This window comes from Helianthus annuus, chromosome 7 (genome assembly GCF_002127325.2).
Source record: "Helianthus annuus cultivar XRQ/B chromosome 7, HanXRQr2.0-SUNRISE, whole genome shotgun sequence".
Taxonomy (NCBI): Eukaryota; Viridiplantae; Streptophyta; class Magnoliopsida; order Asterales; family Asteraceae; genus Helianthus; species Helianthus annuus.
The window spans coordinates 147186626-147205664 of record NC_035439.2 but is presented as its reverse complement, the minus strand read 5'-3'; the positions used below and the strand labels follow the sequence as shown (position 1 = coordinate 147205664).

The 19039-nt window shown below is 37.9% G+C and overlaps 2 protein-coding genes across 2 annotated transcripts; both read left to right on the top strand.

The window, feature by feature from the left end:
• The first annotated feature begins 9878 nt into the window (after positions 1–9878).
• LOC110867218 (LRR receptor-like serine/threonine-protein kinase FLS2) lies at positions 9879–12011 on the top strand. Its single transcript, XM_022116346.1, has one exon. It carries the CDS (start codon positions 9879–9881, stop codon positions 12009–12011), a length of 2133 nt encoding a protein of 710 aa, XP_021972038.1.
• Positions 12012–14022: 2011 nt separating this feature from the next.
• LOC110869174 lies at positions 14023–14554 on the top strand. The gene is made up of 2 exons (XM_022118466.2): positions 14023–14224; positions 14303–14554. The coding sequence occupies exons 1-2, from the start codon at positions 14060–14062 to the stop codon at positions 14552–14554; spliced, it is 417 nt and encodes a 138-aa protein (XP_021974158.1). The 5' UTR covers positions 14023–14059.
• Positions 14555–19039: the final 4485 nt, after the last annotated feature.

Below are 19039 nucleotides of genomic sequence, written 5' to 3'. Positions count from 1 at the left end.
TTCAAAAACAATCTGTTGCTGTAAAACCAGAAACTTCTACAATTTCAAACAATCAAGAAGTTAAAATTTTAAAGAAAGATACTGGTAAAACAAAACAGACATGGAAACCTAAATCGGTTACTGAATCAGGGGGACCATCACAATTCACCAACCATCAAAGACAAGAAGTTATTGTCATTGATGAAAATGGAAGACCCACGACCACAATGGCTTGGGTCCCCATCTCCAACTAATTCATTTGAGTTCATGTGCAGGGTGCTTCAGGAGGAACTATCAGTAGTCATTGGATTGTTGATAGTGGGGCATCCAGGCACATGACAGGCGACATGAAGCTTCTCTACGACGTTAAATCTATTAGAGGAGGTTATGTTGCTTTTGCTGGAGATAAAGGTGGATACATTACAGGTGAAGGAATGATATCTAACGGGATTGTCAGCTTTGACAAGATCAATTTTGTGCAACAACTTGATCACAATCTTCTTCGTGTTTCTCAAATCTATGACAAGCAGTTCTCAGTACACTTTGATGCTAATGGATGTTATGTGCTGAAACCCGGCTTCAAAATTCCAAAAGAATGGATTCTCTTGTCGGCTCCAAGGATAAATGATTTGTACGTCCTTGACATGAGCCAGGCTATTACCACGTCTGCACAAGCAACATGTTTCGTTTCTAAAGCCACAGAAAAAGACACTATCTCTTGGCACAGACGAATGGGTCACATTCACCTACGCAAAATGAATCATTTGGTTTCAAATGAATTGGTGAATGGTGTTCCCCTCAAAAATTTCCATCTTCAAGACGTCTGTGTTTCGTGCCAGAAAGGAAAGCAAACAAAGAAGAAGCACCCTACAAAGAAGATCAACACGGTGGCAGTTCCTTTTGAACGCTTGCATATGGATTTGTTCGGTCCTGTCAAGCACAAAAGTATTCGGGGTGATCAATACTGCCTCGTGGTTACTGATGATTATTCAAGATTTTCTTGGGTTGCGTTCATGGCACACAAGAGTGAAACCTTTGGTATTATCAAAAACTTGATCATTCAGATTGAGAATTTGTATAAGTTGAAGGTTAGGCGGATACGTAGCGACAATGGTACTGAATTTAAAAATCATTCCATGACGGAGTTCTGCACTTCAAAAGGTATTCTTCATGAGTTTAGTGCAGCTTATACTCCTCAACAGAATGGTGTCGCTGAACGTAAGAACCGCACATTGATCGAGACTGCTAGGACAATGTTGGTAGAGTCACAGTTGCCCATTCCATTCTGGACTGAAGCTGTGGCCTCTGCATGTTACACATTGAACAGAGTCCTTACAGTCAAAAGGCACAACAAGACCTGCTTTGAGCTTCTTCAAAAACGGAAACCAGATTTGTCTTATCTCGAACCGTTTGGAGCTCCTTGCACAATCATCGATCCTAATGGAAAGTTTGGGGCAAGAGCAATTGATGGATACTTTCTTGGGTATGCCACCCCTAACTTACGAGTCTGGAATCTAGAGACTAAAAGGGTCGAGGAATGGTCTGAGGTCAGAGTACAAAGGCACACCTTGCCAGTCAAAAATCCGGGTCAACCTTGGATGTTTGAGTATGATGACTTCTTCAATTCGATCAATGTTGAAGCCGTTGAAGAAAATGCTGCGGCTAGGATGTTTTTCGAGAGTGACAATGCAACAGTTTCACCGGTGGTTCGTCCAATTCTTGTTAATCAAGAACCATCTTCTTCGGTGAACAATAATACTCTCAACAATGAGGATTTTCATGATGCAAACGAATTGAACGAATCTTCAGAGGATGATGAATTTCTAGATGCAGATCAGGAAGCTCCTACAACAGCAGTTCATGGTACTTCAGAGGGTACTCCTCCAGTGGATACACATAGAACAGCTGAGACTACTGCATCATCCTCTTCGTCAATTCCGGGTCTTGAATTGGTTGTTGATCTTAATCTTAACAACCTGGGTATAAATGTTCCAGTTCCAGATAATCCAGAAACAAGGATTCATAATACCCATCCTCAACAAAACATCATTGGAAATGTGCAAAGTGGCGTACAAACAAGAAACATGTTGCGAAACAACAACAATGCAGGCTTGTATGCAGCTATTCGAGAATCCGGGCAACAAAACGACTGGTCCTTCGCGTGTTATGTCTCACAAGAAGAACCAAGAACGTGGAAAGAAGCCTTGAAAGATAGCGCTTGGGTTGAAGCAATGCAGGAAGAACTGCAACAATTCCAGAAGCTGGGTGTCTGGAAACTAGTAGAGAAACCTGCTGGATACAAGAAGATTGGTACCCGTTGGGTTTTCAAATGCAAAAAGGATGACCGCGGAGTTGTTATCCGAAACAAAGCACGTTTGGTCGTTCAAGGTTTTCGTCAGATTGAAGGGATCGACTACAACGAAGTCTATGCACCTGTTGCACGTCTCGAAGCAATTCGAATCTTTCTAGCCTATGCGTCCTTCAAAGGATTCAAGGTCTATCAGATGGACGTGAAAAGTGCATTTTTACATGGTGTGGTTGAAGAAGAGGTGTACGTCGAGCAGCCTCCAGGTTTTGAAGATCCTATCCATCCCGATCGGGTTTGGTTGCTCAACAAAGCTCTTTATGGTCTTCATCAAGCACCACGAGCTTGGTATGCAACCTTATCTCACTATCTGCTGGAGAACGGTTTTCACAGAGGTCTTATCGACTGTACTCTTTTCATCAAAGAACAAGATGGAGATCTTCTTCTGGTACAGGTATACGTTGATGACATTATTTTTGGTTCTACTAATGATGTCTTGTGTAGGGAATTCGAGCGCATTATGCAGGATAAATTCGAGATGAGTGCTATGGGGGAAATGACTTTCTTCTTGGGCCTACAAGTACAACAAACGGAGTCTGGGATATTCATCCATCAGACTAAATATGTTGGTGACATCTTGAGCCGGTTCCAGATGTCTGATGCAACGCCCATTGGTACCCCATTGCCAACTAATCACGGAATTACTCCAGACTTGAAGGGAGAAGCTGTTAGCCTTTCAATCTATCGCGCTATGATCGGATCTCTTATGTACCTCACAGCATCAAGGCCAGACATAATGTACCCAACGTGCCTGCTTGCCAGATATCAAGTTAACCCGAAGGCCTCACATCTTGCTGCTGTTAAAAGGATTTTTCGTTATTTGAAGGCGTACCCTGACACCGGTCTGTGGTACCCTAGGGATAATAACTTTGAATTGGTAGCTTTCAGTGATTCTGATTTTGGCGGATGCAAAATCGACGGCAAATCCACAACGGCTGGATGTCAGTTTTTAGGAAATCGCCTAGTCACATGGCAGTGCAAGAAGCAGACGTGTGTAGCTACATCAACATGCGAAGCTGAATACATTGCTGCCTCAAGTTGTTGCTCCCAAGTTCTTTGGATCCAACAACAAATGCGGGACTACGGTTTTGAATTCCTAACTACTCCTATTTACGTTGATAATTCTGCTGCTTTAGATATCACTAGAAACCCTGTGCAGCATTCAAAGACCAAACACATCGAAATCAAATATCACTTCATACGTGATTGCTTTAAGAAAAGGCTAATCGATGTTGTTAAGGTCCACACCGATGACCAACGTGCCGACTTATTTACCAAAGCTTTTGACAAATCAAGATTTGACTTTTTATTATTGGTAAACGGCATTAAGGTCAAGCAAGAGTAAAACCAACATCGGAAAATCATTTTTGTAAATACCTTTGTGTTTTAAATTTGTCTTAGTTTATTGATTTTAGGGGGAGTAAATCCAAAAATCTGAAAATCCAAAAACATCGAAAAATTTTCAAAAACACAAAAACAATAGAAAAACAAAAATGAGTTTCCTGGCAAGCAAAAGAGAAAATGATAGTACATCAGTGGTCTATCCATACCTCTTTAAACATTAAATGAAAAACGATAAGCAGCTCTATATAAGATGTATTGGTAGGCTCACAATCATTTTAAAGTGTGCAGGGTGATATAAATCTTAATCGACTGAAGACCAGGTGGGAACCATTCATTGGCATATGGTCTTAGTACCGAAATTTCGTTTGATAGATTGCCGAGGTTCTGAGATATTCGGTCTTTATGCTGCTTATCATCTGGGTATCATGGTTGTATCTTTTACCGAAAAATAACGGGGACGCAAGTCTAGATCTTCCATGATACTATACATACGTGTACATATTACATACTGCATTCGACCTCAATAAGTGATAAACAATCACATGTCCAAATCAAATAAGTGATAAAATATCACATTTTTCCGGGTGTCAAGTTCGTCTCTCTGCTGTACGGAAGTACTGACCTGTTCACGGACTTGCACCTGTGCCCTCATGCATACGAAAATCAAGTTCCTCATCAATAAGTGATTATATCACATAGGACTTGTTTTCAAATCAAAATAAGTGAGTATCTCACAATTTATACGGTCAAACAGATGATAATCGGTATACTCACCGGTAAGATGAACTCTCGTGCATACCTTGATACAGGAATGTGTCGTGATGTGGATGAACACCGGTCGGTAAGTATAAATCATACCTTAACGTATCCCCTCGCCATGATTACATCTGATAAGTTGAGCTTAAGTGGACAACAATACCGATAATTGTTATAGGATGCTTATCTTAATGTTAACTAACTGAACAACAAGAGTGTTTTGGCATGACCGTACACTGATATGATTCTCTTACCCTCGAAACTCACAAAAAGAATGTTTGTATATATTTATTTATTTACTGCTTAACTTTTATTATTTCTTTTAAACAGTTTCGTCGTTTGGTGCATATCAGCACGACATTAGCGGTGATGTCGTTTGATAACACTCAAAGGATTTTAAATTGTTGTCTTTTACTTTCAAAAATACCAAAAAGATTTTAGGAGTGTTTTAATATAAACTTTATAAAAGCCAAAAAGATTTTATTTCTGCTGTATTTTCGATCGTACGATGTTGGAGCTCAAGTCTTCGTTACCTGAAACCTGACTGAAAACCGAACTGACTAAATCTTCATAAACGGTCGAAATTTGCATGTTTGAAAGTTAAAAGGCTAAAATTGGCAAATTTATTAAACTTTCAAACTGTTGGACGGTGTTTGTTTGTGACATGGTCATTCGTGTGTCATTTGTTTATACTATATTCCAAGCAGTTGTTCTCATTCCGCATTTAGATTTCTTGCATGTGCAGATTCTAAAGGCTAGGAGAACATGGTCGATGACAAGCTCTGGAATGAAGACACGACGAGAAGGCGCTCAAGTGATGAAAATGATCGAGTTGCCGTTGGCCATCATCAACACCACAAGGATCTCACTTCATAAAGATAAAGTCTTTTCACGAGCATAACTCAAGGGGGAGCTTATGTTAAGGGGGAGTTTGTCAACACACTTCCTACATGATACGGGTAGTTTGTTGATACACTCTCTGCTTTCAAGACGTGAAGACTTTGAAGATCCTCCGACATTGAAGACTTGAAAGGACATCAGAGTTTTGATAACTCGAAGACCAAAGACCGTCGAAGTTCAAGACGGGTCTACAACCATAGAAGATAAAGACAAAGCTACAGCCAAGGGGGAGTTTGTTGGTGCACTTGTGTCTGTACTTTGTCTGTATTCGGTCTGTATGTAAACGATGTCCTTGTCAGTCCTGTAAGTTGACAAAGTCAACCGTCCTCCTGGTTTGACTTAGTCAACAGTTGAAAGATGTTCTGTGTCGAAGGATAAGAGGTCGAAGGATAATGTGGATCCTTCGACCTCATCGAAAGATATGGTTCGAATCATAGACCTCGAAAGGTAATCTTTCGAGGTCCTTGATGATCTTTCGAATACTTGGTCTTCGATAGATGATCCTTCGGACCATCTATCAGATCCTTCGATCAGGCATGCTAGGCTGGGTATATATATACCCATGCAGTGTTGAGTTTTAGAGGACAGACAGATAGAACACACACCTCCGAGAGATAGCTTTGAGAGCATTCTGTCCAAAACTCACACACACACTTAGAGAGTTTATAGAACATTTCTGTAAACGTTGAGCTTGTAACCGAACCCTCATTGCATTAATACAAGTTGTGTTAATCGGTGAACTTGTGTGTTTGTTTCTCTACTTGCTACTAACTCGGTTTGCTTGCTAGCTTGGATTCCGCACTCGCTAGTAGGTTTGTATAACAAGGTTTAGGTTCGTAATCCTCCGTGAAAAAGGGACCTACAGCTTGACCCTGTTCCAAAGAAAAGCCAATATGAATAAGTCTTTAACGCCTTTTATGAAAGCACTGGATCGATGACGAACATCAACATCGCATTTGATTCATGACATGAAACCAATAAATAGAAAGATATAGAAGATGAAACCCTTTATTATTGAATCACTCATCACAGATTACATAAACCGAAAGAGTACTAAGATCTAAACCTAGTTTTCTCTCACTAACACACAGTCTCTCTCTCTCTAAAATGTGCACACACTGTTGAGGAATTACTTGGGTTTTGTGAGAGTTGCACAAACCTTTTCACAGAGATTTTACCTTGTACATTGATGGTCACTAAGAAGCCCTAATCCACCCTATACAACACATATATAAGCTAGGGCAAAGTCTAGTCTGAATATACATAAATTTGGACAATCTCATAAGTTCTGACAAAACTCAAGCCACAAATTCGGACCCCTAAACCCTTATATTGTCCGAATTTGTCAAACCATAAGTTATAAGTTCTGACAAAACAAAATCACAAATTCGGACCCCTTGAAACACATACATGTCCGAATTTAGTCAATAACTTTGACTTGGCCTTTGACTTTGTTGAACAGAACTGATAAAGCACAGTTACCAGCAAGAGCTGCACTTACATACTCCCCCTTAACTGTTGCTATCAGTTCTGTCTGGCATCGATAATCTTCAGTAGTGACTACTGGAAACTGCACTTACACCTTCTTGGGTTCAAACTCATGTTTTTAGTCTTCAAATGATTTTGATTTATTGTCATCTAGTTTGGTATTTCTTTGAACATTCACATTGGAGACTATTCATGAATTTTATATAATATAGAGTAAAAATTAGAGAAAACAACGAAAACACTGTAATATTAGAATCTCTATAATAGAAAAAGACTTATAGAAAGCAAAGTACAACCTCTTTATTTAGAGGCCCATATCAACTCTCTATATTCTTATTGTGAGTGCGTAGGAAAAAGAAAAAAAAAGTAATAAATAAGTGTTTGTGAGTAGAGATAGAGATAGAGATAGAGATAAAGAGTTTAACGTGAGACGGAGCCTCCAATGTGAATGCTCTTATCACCTTCTTCATCGTATGTTAGATGGCATGGAAATAGTGAAGCCAATTCCATCCACATATTTATTATCACCTTCATATAGACAAATAATTAAATGTTTTCTATTAAATGAACGAATATTCTCTGATATTGTGGCTCTCCTCACGATCAATATTCAAAGTGGGTCATCCTATTCGACTCACCTAGCTTTCGCATCATCTTCTAGTATTCTACTAACACTGTAACTGTATCAAGTAACACCCAGATTATATTTTCCGATGATGAAAAGAGCAAATTTAGGGTGTCCATTTAATAAAAATAAGTTGTGCTTGAATAAATGAAACAGTTAACATGTGTTCAAAGAGATTTATTTGGAGTGTTATTTATATTAAAAATTTAATGATTTAATTTAAATATGTGACCGTTGCAGATTAACGCAGTTGAAATCAGATCCACGCATGGAAGTTGACACGAATATCCAGCCACACCGTGATCACGCCACCTTCGGCGTGGTATTCCATGTCGTTAACCCGCGACACATCAGCGCACGGTGTGATTTCCTCCCCTCGCCCAATAGTCTTTAACGCCATCTTGGGTTCAATCTCATATTTTTAGTCGTCGAATGATTTTAATATATTGTCATATACTTTACTTTGGTATTCCTTATCACCTTATCTTTATGTTAGAAGGCGAAGGCATGAAAATAGTTAAGCCAATTCCATCCACGTATTTCTTATTCATATTTAATAAAAATAATACCGAAAATATTTATTAAAAACAAATATACAAGTATATATAGTGGGAAATTAATAGAAAAATACGTTAATAACTCTTTCATATGACGTTTTTATAAAAATTGCACTATAAAAAAAGCGTTTTTATCTTTAAAATGACTATTGCTAATTGGATCACCCAGATCGTAAAACGCAATTCACAATAGTAAAACCCAGATCATAAAACGCAATTCAAAACCCAGGTCGTAAAACGCAATTCACAATGGTAAAACCCAGATCGTAAAACACAATTCACAATAATAAAACCCAGATCATAAAACGCAATATTAAAACTCAGGCCGTCAAACGCAATTCACAATGATAAAACCTCATATCGTAAAACGCAATTGTTGAACCCATGTCGTAAAACACAATTCAAAGTGGTATAACCCAGATCATAAAACGCAATTCGAAAACCCAGATTGTAAACGCAATTCACAAAGGTAAAAACCCACATCGTCAAACGTAATTCGAAATCCCAGAACATGAAACGCAATTCAAAAACCCAGATCGTAAAACGCAATGATTGATGAAATTCTCCAGATTTCTTACACAGATTGAAGTCGATTTCTTAGGATTTCTTCAAGATTGGCGAAATTTGAATGCTAAACACTAACGATCAAATGAATTGATTGATTCGCTTAAAAACACGAGGAAAAAATGAGAAAATTATGTGAAATTGAACTAGGTTTCTTCAAAAAAAGTTGAAGAACACGTTGATTTAGTGTTTAAATCATTGATGGATGAAGAAAATCGCAATATAATGTAGTGATTATAGAGAGAGAAAGTAAACAAAAGGTTGAAGACAATGGATTTTTGAAGACCATGGGTTTTGAATATACAGAGAAAGAGAGACAGAAGATGAGCTAAGATTGAATAAAATGCCCCTTCCTATGTTTTTTGTTATTTGTCACACGTCCTATTATTGTTTCCTACACTTTACCTAAACCAATCTTCTTATTTGATCCTCTCCCTTTATCTTGATTGAAAACTTTAGAATAAATTAGTACTTCTAGTTATTAAGATATCTTGGTTTAATAACTAAATCCCGATTGCACACCTATTTTACCTTTTTATTATCGCTAACTCTTAGATTAGTTTTCTAATTCCTGAAATTGAGAGGGTAAGGAAAATCAAATTATACATTGTTTAGTAATTTTATTTTTCATTGTATCTATATATTATATATAATTTTTTATATAGTGTTCCATTTATTTTTCATTTTTCATTTTTCATTTTTCAATGTTAGTGACTTTTCGGTTTGATCAGATTTTAGGTCTCAACGGTTTAGTTTCTGTTTTTGATAATTAAAAATCATTACTAACGGTTTGATTCACGATATAACTTAAAAACCGTTAAAATCAAACCTTGAACACCGCTACTTATTTTAACAAAAGTTGGGAACACTATGCATCATAATTTTTTAATATTTTTTTAAAGTGGTTGTGAGTGAATGAGAGAGTAAATGTAATGATAAAGATATAAAAGAAATATTATTTAACTGAAATGATTGAGAAAAGATAGTAATTTTATTTAGGAATACGGTGGAATAGATGTGAATGCTCTAGACATCTTTATAAACTATGTGCAATGAAAGTCAGGTGAACAGGTGTAGACACACTATTCACCAGGAAAAAAAGCCAAGTCAACAAGTCTTTGGTTGTTACCTTTATCGCGTGAGACACATGGAAATTGTGAAGCCAACTACATCCACTTATATGTTAGTTATTTTATTATCAATTTATCATGAAGAAAAAGAACGAATAAAAAACACAAAAGATGTTCGTATATATAGTCGCAAAAAGGTTAGAATAATACCACATAATCAACTACCAAATATGAGTGCCAAATGGTTGCTTTTCTTGCGATCATTTCTCTTAGCCATCCTCATGCACCTTGCAGCATTTTCCACACCAATTCACAAGGCACCAGCACTGAACGGCACCAACGTTGATCGTCTAGCATTGCTTGCTATTAAATCCATGATTAAAGGTGACCCACAAGGTCTCTTGACCTCATGGAACCATTCCAGCACTGATTTCTGCCAATGGCAAGGTGTTACATGCAGCCCTCGCCACCAAAGAGTCACCCACTTGAACCTCTTACATGGAGGCTTGATTGGTACGTTGTCTCCCTCCATCGGAAATCTAAGCTTTATCAGGGTCATTCGGCTTTTTAACAACTCATTTTCTAGTCAAATTCCACCTGAAATTGGTCGTCTCTTTAGATTACGACAGCTACGTCTTCGTAACAACTCTTTCACGGGAAACATTCCAGCCACCATAATGAATTGCTCAAACCTCCAAGTCCTTAACTTGGGTAACAATAATCTGGTCGGCAAGATCCCCGATTGGATCGGTTCATTTTCCATGCTAAGCTTCCTCGCCCTCAACGATAACATTCTACATGGCGGAATTCCACTTGAAATCGGGCGTCTCTTTAGATTACAAGAACTATATCTTTATAACAACTCTTTCACTGGAAATATTCCGGCCACCATAAAAAATTGCTCCAACCTCCAAGTCCTTAGCTTGGGTAATAATAATCTGGTCGGCAAGATCCCGGATGGAATTGGTTCATTGTCTATGCTAACCCTCCTCTCCCTTCACGATAACATTCTACAAGGCGGAATTCCACCTGAAATTTGGCGTCTCTTTAGATTACAAACACTAGATCTTTATAAAAACTCTTTCACTGGAAATTTATTGTCTATCCATCCTACACTTCATACGCTCGACTTAAGTTTTAATAACTTTGGGGGGAAATTACCTTCTCTCACAAACGGTTCGGCTTTAAAAATTTTGGACCTATCAGATAACTATTTTGTTGGATCATTACATAATTTGGTTTGTTCCAATGGGGTGAACACGACCGAGTTGGTTGATTTGGGATATAATCAGTTGTCGGGTGTTATTCCGGAGTGTTGGGAGAAGTGGTCGAGCTTGAAAGTCTTATACTTGGATAGTAATAATTTGTCTGGTGAGATTCCAAGAACATTGGGCTCTGTACCTTTGTTGCAATTATTGGCCATGAGTGGGAACATGATTTCAGGAAGCTTACCTTCTTCCCTAATGAATCTGTCATACTTAAAGATCCTTGAACTTGAAAAAAATAATCTTGCAGGAATCATTCCACCATGGATTGGAATGAAACTCACTATGTTGAAAATTCTCAATCTTAGATTCAACAATTTTTACGGAAATACTCCTAACCAGCTATGTTATCTTTCACATGTTCAAATGTTGGATCTCTCTCATAATAACCTCTCAGGAAATATTCCTAGATGCTTCAACAACTTTAGTGTGATTTCGGGCAAAGAAACTAATTTAGAGGTTCAATTTTCATTCAGTTTTGGCAAAGCTACTTTTACTGTTTATGAATTATTGGTGATGAAGGGACGAGAAGGCACTTACGCATCTTTTCTAGGACTAGTCACGCTTTTGGACCTTTCAAGCAACAATTTTTCTGGGCAGATCCCTAGTGAGCTTACGGCCCTCCACAAGTTAAAATCATTGAATTTATCAAGAAATCAATTGACAGGACAGATCCCGAATAAGATAGGAGACATGAAATCACTTGAGTCTTTTGATTTATCAGTAAACTATCTTTCTGGGGAACTTCCTATGAGTTTGTCAGGGTTGAATTTCTTGAGTAGCTTTAACGTGTCCTACAACAATTTGACAGGAAGAGTTCCAACAGGTACACAAATTCAAAGCTTCAATGAGTCCAGTTTCATTGGAAACAAACTTTGTGGAGCTCCACTAACTAATGATTGTGTACATGTTCACAAACCTGATACAACAAGCGACCAAAAAGAAGACGGTGGATCACACAAAGTAGATTGGGTGTTGATTATTAGCATAGCGCTTGGATTTATTATTGGGTTTTGGGGCATTGTGGTTTCATTAATGCTCAACAGATCCTGGAGAATCACATATTTCCGTCTCTTGAGGAAATTGATCAAGGTATAAGGTTTATGATGTTATGCATAAGTATTATTGTGATATGTTTTCCAAGTGACCATAAGTATTATTGTGTAGTTCCCCTACAGTCTTCTTTTCATAAAGCTTATGTTTATTTTTGTGTTTCTGTTCGGTTCTCGTAGGGTTGTTTTGTTATGTCTTTCTTTGTAATTGTTAAACCAGCTTCCCGCTGCTCCTTTATCTAATAATCATATATCATCGTGCCAATAAAAAGTGATGTACACTTTATAAATTTGCATACTCAAAGTTCAAGACAGGTCCATATAACATATAGATAAATCAAACTAATGTACATAAAACAATCCTAACAAAATCAGGTTGCATCAAAAAATTCCCACTCAAATGGTTATGTAACATTTGAAGGCATGTGATCTAATTTAATTCGTTTCTCAAATGGTGAGATGCGTCAGATGAAGATCTGCGACAACGAAGATCTGCAACAATCGAAGATCTGCAACAACGCACCTCACCACCTCTTTCAACGAGAGCAAAATCATTTCAATTCGTTTCTCTCACGGATCTAGGGCTCCGTTTATCCGCAAATCGTCAAATCAGTTCATGTTGTTTCATATCTGCAGCCTCTGTTGTTCTAATTAGACGAAAACGACATTACATCATTTTTTTGTATAATCATATCCGCAGCCTCTGTTGTTCCGTTTATCCGCAAATCGTCAAATCAGTTCATGCCGTTTCATATCAGTTCATGTCGTTTCATGGCTAGGTTCAGGCTAAATTTTTTGGGTTACATGTGCGTTTCTTTTAGTCGGGAGATGGGTTTAGATAGGTTTCAGGTGGCCGGAATTGATGGCGGTGGTAGCCGGAAATGATGTGGTGGTGACCAGTTGTAATTATATATTATTTTCTTTAAACGTTTTCTAAAATAATAAGAAAAAAAGACAATACTACCCTCATGTGGAAGGCATGTGATCTAATTTAACGTTAAAAACAAACCTGGTTAGTGTTAAAGGACCTAGGGTGTAATGAGTTTTACATAAAGGACGAAAAGTGTACTTTCGGAGTTTTTATCTCAAAACGGGTCAAATATAAAAATTTTAGCTAAAAGATAACAGAACAAGCTGATCCAATGGCTGTCACCATACTTTAACATGTATCAACTTCATATATCTTCTTACAGGTCATTTTTAAAGAGGAAAGTGATAATCGTATCACGTGTTCAAAATTCTGCTCTTTTAAAAATTAACTTTTTTTTTTTTATAAAACCGAACAGTAAAACCGTGAACCGCCCGGTTCACCTAAACTGTACGTATTCAGGGACGCAAGTTTTGAGACGTGTGATAATTCATCTCAAATTATAGTCAGAAACAAGAAAATCATCACTACTGTCACTGCACAAAACGAAAATCACAAATACAGATCTACTACAAACACTCAAATTGGAAGTAGAAAACGTACCTTTTAGACAACACAAGAGTTCGTCTCCTCTGAACTGGTGGTTTGGGGGTGAATTTCGGCTGTAAAATTGAATAATATGACAGGATAGATTTCGATACTGAATGATGAAAGAATATGAGAAATTAGTAGACGGAGATCTGTAAACGACGTCGGAGAAGAGCTAGGGTTTGAGTTGAAGATGAAAAAAGAAAAGAAAAGTAAATAAAGTTACTGAAAGGGATTCGAACCTGAGATTTTTTAAAGGGGAAATGGACTGTATCACCCTAAACTATGCAAAATTGGCCGATAGCACGCCCAACTTTAAAGTTGGCTCCCACCACTCCCTACTGGTCAAGTTGGTGTCACTATCACCCCTTCGTTAAAAAAACACTAACTGAGTTAGTATTTGAAGCCTATGTGGCATTTAAATGATGACTTGGAATCACACGTGGACAGGAACTTGATATATCATCTGTTTAACATCAGTAAGCATTTAACCCTAATTCCTAAACAAAGTCATCTTCTCCCCCATCAAATTGGTGACGAAGATCAATTGCAGATACTGGGTCATCGCCGTTCTTGCCCTAATACCTCCTCCCCATAGCCGATCTAGCCCCAATTGGCCATTGAAACACTCAGTCAAGATGTCGTCTTCTTCTACATCTGCTTTAATTCGAAAACCTAAAGTATTCAAGGTCGATTTGGAAGGCAACTTGTACTGTCATCACGATGTTGTTGCTGTTCTTCGAGTAGCTGGTCGTAAAAGTGAACGACATGGTCAAGAATTTTACGGCTGTTCTCACTGGCCTGTAAGTTCAAATTGCATATCAATTTGGTGTTTAGGAGATAATCCATTGCAATTTACTTATAGTTGTTGTGTTTTGTAGAGAGGGGATTGCAAATTCTTCCTCTGGAAAGAAGATGTTGATAAGATGTTCGTTGAACGTTCATACGGCACCTCAACTCAAGTGACGTTTAAAGAGCTGAAGATAAAGAACCTTGAATTACACAATATGTTGTTAGTAGAAGAGAACATGAAGTTGAAAGCAATGAGATTTGACACAAAGACGAAGTCGAAGACACCATATTTGCTAACCTTTGTAATTGCAATTGTCATATTGTTGTATTTGTGTATTTAGTGTTTATTGATAATGAAATGAAGTGTTTTGTTACTTTGACTCAACTGGACATCTAACTTAATGTACATGTTGACCATACTTGCAAGTGACTGAAACAAACTGTTTGCAGTCAAACTGTTACAAACTGCATATGAAGCCAAAATGGCCCAAGTTTGACCCTTGTTGAAGTCAAACTGTTAGTAGGTGCATAGTTGGCCAAATATGAAGCAAAGTGCAACTGCAATAGCAAGTCTCCCAGGCCTTTTTGGATCTTCATGAGGATCCCTCTTCCTATTCTTCTTGGGCCTACCAGGAGCAGATTTGATTGGTGGTGGATCCATTGGCTGGTTGATCTTGGTCCAATACCTTTCACTAGGCAATGGAGGTATTGAGAACTCATAAGCCTTCATGTATGTATCTTTGTGATAACACACATCAACATAGTCTTCAGCATTCTTATGTAAAAAACCAGCAACAGCACATACATGTTTACAAGGATATCCTCTTAAATCCCATTTTCTACATGGTTTGGCCTTAAATAAAGGTAGGAACTCATCACCTATAAACTTAGCAGTTAGTTGCCTGTTCTTTATCATGTTTCTTTGGCAAGTGTGATGGTTTTTCACACTTTTAATCATGTAACACTCTTTCCCTGTGTGCATTGAACAAAATAGATAGAAAGGACACCCTGCTACACACTTGATTACTAAACGACCTTGTTGTTTGCTATCGCTCTTTGCTATGAAAAGATTCCTGCCATTAGCCACAGCATATCTTCTAACTGCCTCCTTAAAGGCATCCCTTGAAGCAAACCTTGTCCCAACTTTCCAAACAAACTTCTTCCAGTTAGTTTGTGCACTTACACTAGGAGCAGTTTCCCTAAACTTTTTACCTCGAACATCATCTTCTTCACTATCACCTGGTGTGGCAATATCACCATCTGATTCTTCGTAACTACTGTATCCCTCTACATGTGCACAACCTGCATCATGAGTTTCATGCAAATTACCTTCTTCTTCATTTTCTTTGATACACTCTTCAAGTATCTTCTTAGTGGCTGCTTCTTCATCCTTGGTAGCTTGTTTAATTGCCTCTTGTGATTGTTTCCATTCAAAATCTTCTGTGTCTGAATCTAAGCCAACCAATTCTTCCAAAACATCTTCCTCATCAGAATAACAATCCTCATCATCATCACAACTGGACTCTTCATTGTAATCACTATCTTCACTGTCCTCACTGTCCTGATCTAACACAGCTTCTTTATCACTATGTTTACCAAAGACTTCTTCCTCTTTTACTGATTCTTTCTCAACCTCTTTAAGATTTGTTTCCTTATCTATATCAAATGCCCATGAAGCCTCATGTACTGGTTCTTCAACTACCTGTTTAACAGCTGATGTACTTCCAGATCTAGGGACTTCAGGAGTTGTAAAACATTTACCAGATGCCCTACCCACTTTCACGTGTACTACTTTTTTTCTGGGCTTGGGTACTAGTTTTTTGGGTTGGGCTTGTCGTTTAATGGGCTGGGAACTAGACTTAGGTTTAATGGGCTGGGTACTGGACTGGCAACTGGGCTGGGCCTCTGGTTTACTGGGTTGGGAACAGTGGTGGGCCTTATGTTCAGACATAATTGGCCTATGTTGAACAAACACTTCAATGAACGGTTCACTCCAATTTTTAGCCTTAATTGCAAGTTCCAACACATCTTTATCATCACGAAACAGTTTAAAATCACCATTATCCGCATCCATCCCATACATATAAAAATCCCTATTTTCATACTCGTTGGTTTCCATTACATAATCAACTAGCTCAAAGTATGCGATATGATCAAAATCCATTTGGATTAACTTAGAATTACCATCAATATACTGAGGTAGATCAAAAGAGAAATCAAGACAACCACCGTACCAAAGCATAACATCTATACGCTCCATAACTTAAATCAGTGTGTAAAATCACAATGCAATCAACCCTAACATAAATCTTACCTCTTGAGAGTCTGAATGTTGGCTGCAATCGTCGATTATCAAGGAACTAGGGTTTGATCGCCATCATCGACGTGAACTGAACTGGGTAAGTTGGAAATGCAACTGATTAGAGAGGGAAAGGGGGTATTTATTGAGGTTCCTGTCCACGTGTGATTCCAAGTCATCATTTAAATGCCACATAGGCTTCAAATACTAACTCAGTTAGTGTTTTTTTAACGAAGGGGTGATAGTGACACCAACTTGACCAGTAGGGAGTGGTGGGAGCCAACTTTAAAGTTGGGCGTGCTATCGGCCAATTTTGGATAGTTAAGGGTGATACAGTCCATTTCCCCTTTTTTAAAAGAAGAACATTCTGGTTATTTTAACGTTCTAAAGTCAAAAAGTTTTGCGTAAATTACTTTTTGAGTCTATGTGTTTTATGGGTTTTAACTACTTGAGTTCAAAAGCAAAAAGTTTAATGATCTGAGTCCCCATAAGCATTTTCTTTAACCATTTGAGTCCAAATTTCTGACACTGTTAGAATTTTTTGGTTAAGTATTGTTAAATGACCAAAATACCCTTATAGTTAAAAAACAAAAAACACTGTCTCTATTTCTCTTTCTTCACCAATCACCCTCCATCTCATCTCTCTGGTCTTTCTTTCCCTCTTTCTTCCACTCCCTCTTTCATTTTCTTCTTCTATAAGAAAACTTTCACACACACTTTCACACTTTATATTTACAGAAAAATCTAGAGTGAGAAACAGTTGAGAGAGAGATTCAGAGAGAGTGAGAGTCAGAACAGGGAGATGATTGGAGAAGGTGACCCTTCCTAGATGATCGGTGGTGACCCTTCCGATAATTCTCCGGGATGATTGCCACTGGATTTTGGTCCCCGCTACCTTCATCAGCGCTGCTTCTCTGTTCTGCATCGAAGAGGTTTCTCTCATCTCTGCTCTTAAATAAATCTGAGTGCAGTTTGACTTTTAAGGGCAAAGTCAAACCCATCACTTTTCATATATCAATTTCGCTATATCTATGAATCTTTTCTGGTAACTTTTGACTAAAGGATTGATCTTTTATCATAGTCATGAGATATACATCAGTCTGGTGTGAAAAGTTTACATATAATAATATAGATTTCAAACTTCCAAAAATTACAGTTTGACCTCAAAAGAATTTTTTTCATTCAAAGATTCTTATTCTTGTTAGGGCTGTTAAAGAACCGGATCGATGACGAACATCAAACATTGCACTTGATTCAAGACATGAAGAACAAAATATGAACAAAATAGAAATATGTAGAAGATGAATCTCTTTATTAACGAATCAGTCATCACATATTACATACCAAAAGAGTATACATCATCTACAAGCTGGTTTAGATCACTGAGATCTAAACCAAGCTTTCTCTCACTAACACATAGTTTCTCTCTCTAGAAATGTGTACACCAGGAGAATCAAGTTGGGAGAGGAGCACTAAGCTCTCTCTGAATTCGTTGCCCTAATCTACACAATACACACATATATATAGGCTAGGGACTAAACCTCGGACCAACCAATTCTCCACCAAAACTCAGACAAAACTAGTCTATACAAACTCTGACTAAACAAAAACTCTTTCTAAACATAAACTCTTTCCAATCATAAACTCTTTCCAATCATAAACTCTTTCCAAGCATAAACTCTTTCCAAGCATAAACTCTTTCCAAGCATAAACTCTTTCCAATCATAAACTCTTTCCAAGCATAAACTCTTTCCAATCATAAACTCTTTCCAAGCATAAACTCTTTCCAAACATAAACTCTTTCCAAACCTTGGACTAAGTTTGGGCACTTGTACAATAAAGACCCTAACAATTGGAAGCCATGCACTTTTCACCCAAAGTGCATTAACAACTCCCCCTTGATCAATGCAGGTCTTCATTTGGTCTTGAATTCTTCGTTATGGTTGACTTTAACTTGGACTTCTGCTTTGGTTGACCAGAACTGATAAGCGACAGTTACCCGGCAGGAACTGCACTTACAGTCTCCCCCTTAACTGTTGCATCAGTTCTGTGTGGCATCGTTAATCTTCAATCACCAGATACTGCACTTAGAGACTCCCCTTTAACTGAAGATATCATGTCAGCTTTCAACTTTGGCTGAGACTTGATCTTTTAGGTAGAGCACAACGATCTTCAACCCTTCTAATTAAAGACTTGCTGACGATCACTTAAGGCCGCTTTGAGAAACCCGAAGAATCCAACATCAAACACTGTAGATCCTCCCCCTCAAACTACTCCCGAATCAAATTAACGCGAACCGACCTACAACCACATGTAGGAATATCGCTCGATACATTAATCTTCAAACCTAACCGGTAGCAGAAAGAAACATTGGATTTCCAATGCCCAATCTTGAACACTTCAAACTTCACAAAGACATGAAGCTCAGTTCGATAAGTTAATAACAAACTAACTTTGTAAAAGTACATCCACTTTCTTGATCAGAGTCTTCAACCGAGTGTCTGAAATCATTTCATCTCGAATCTTC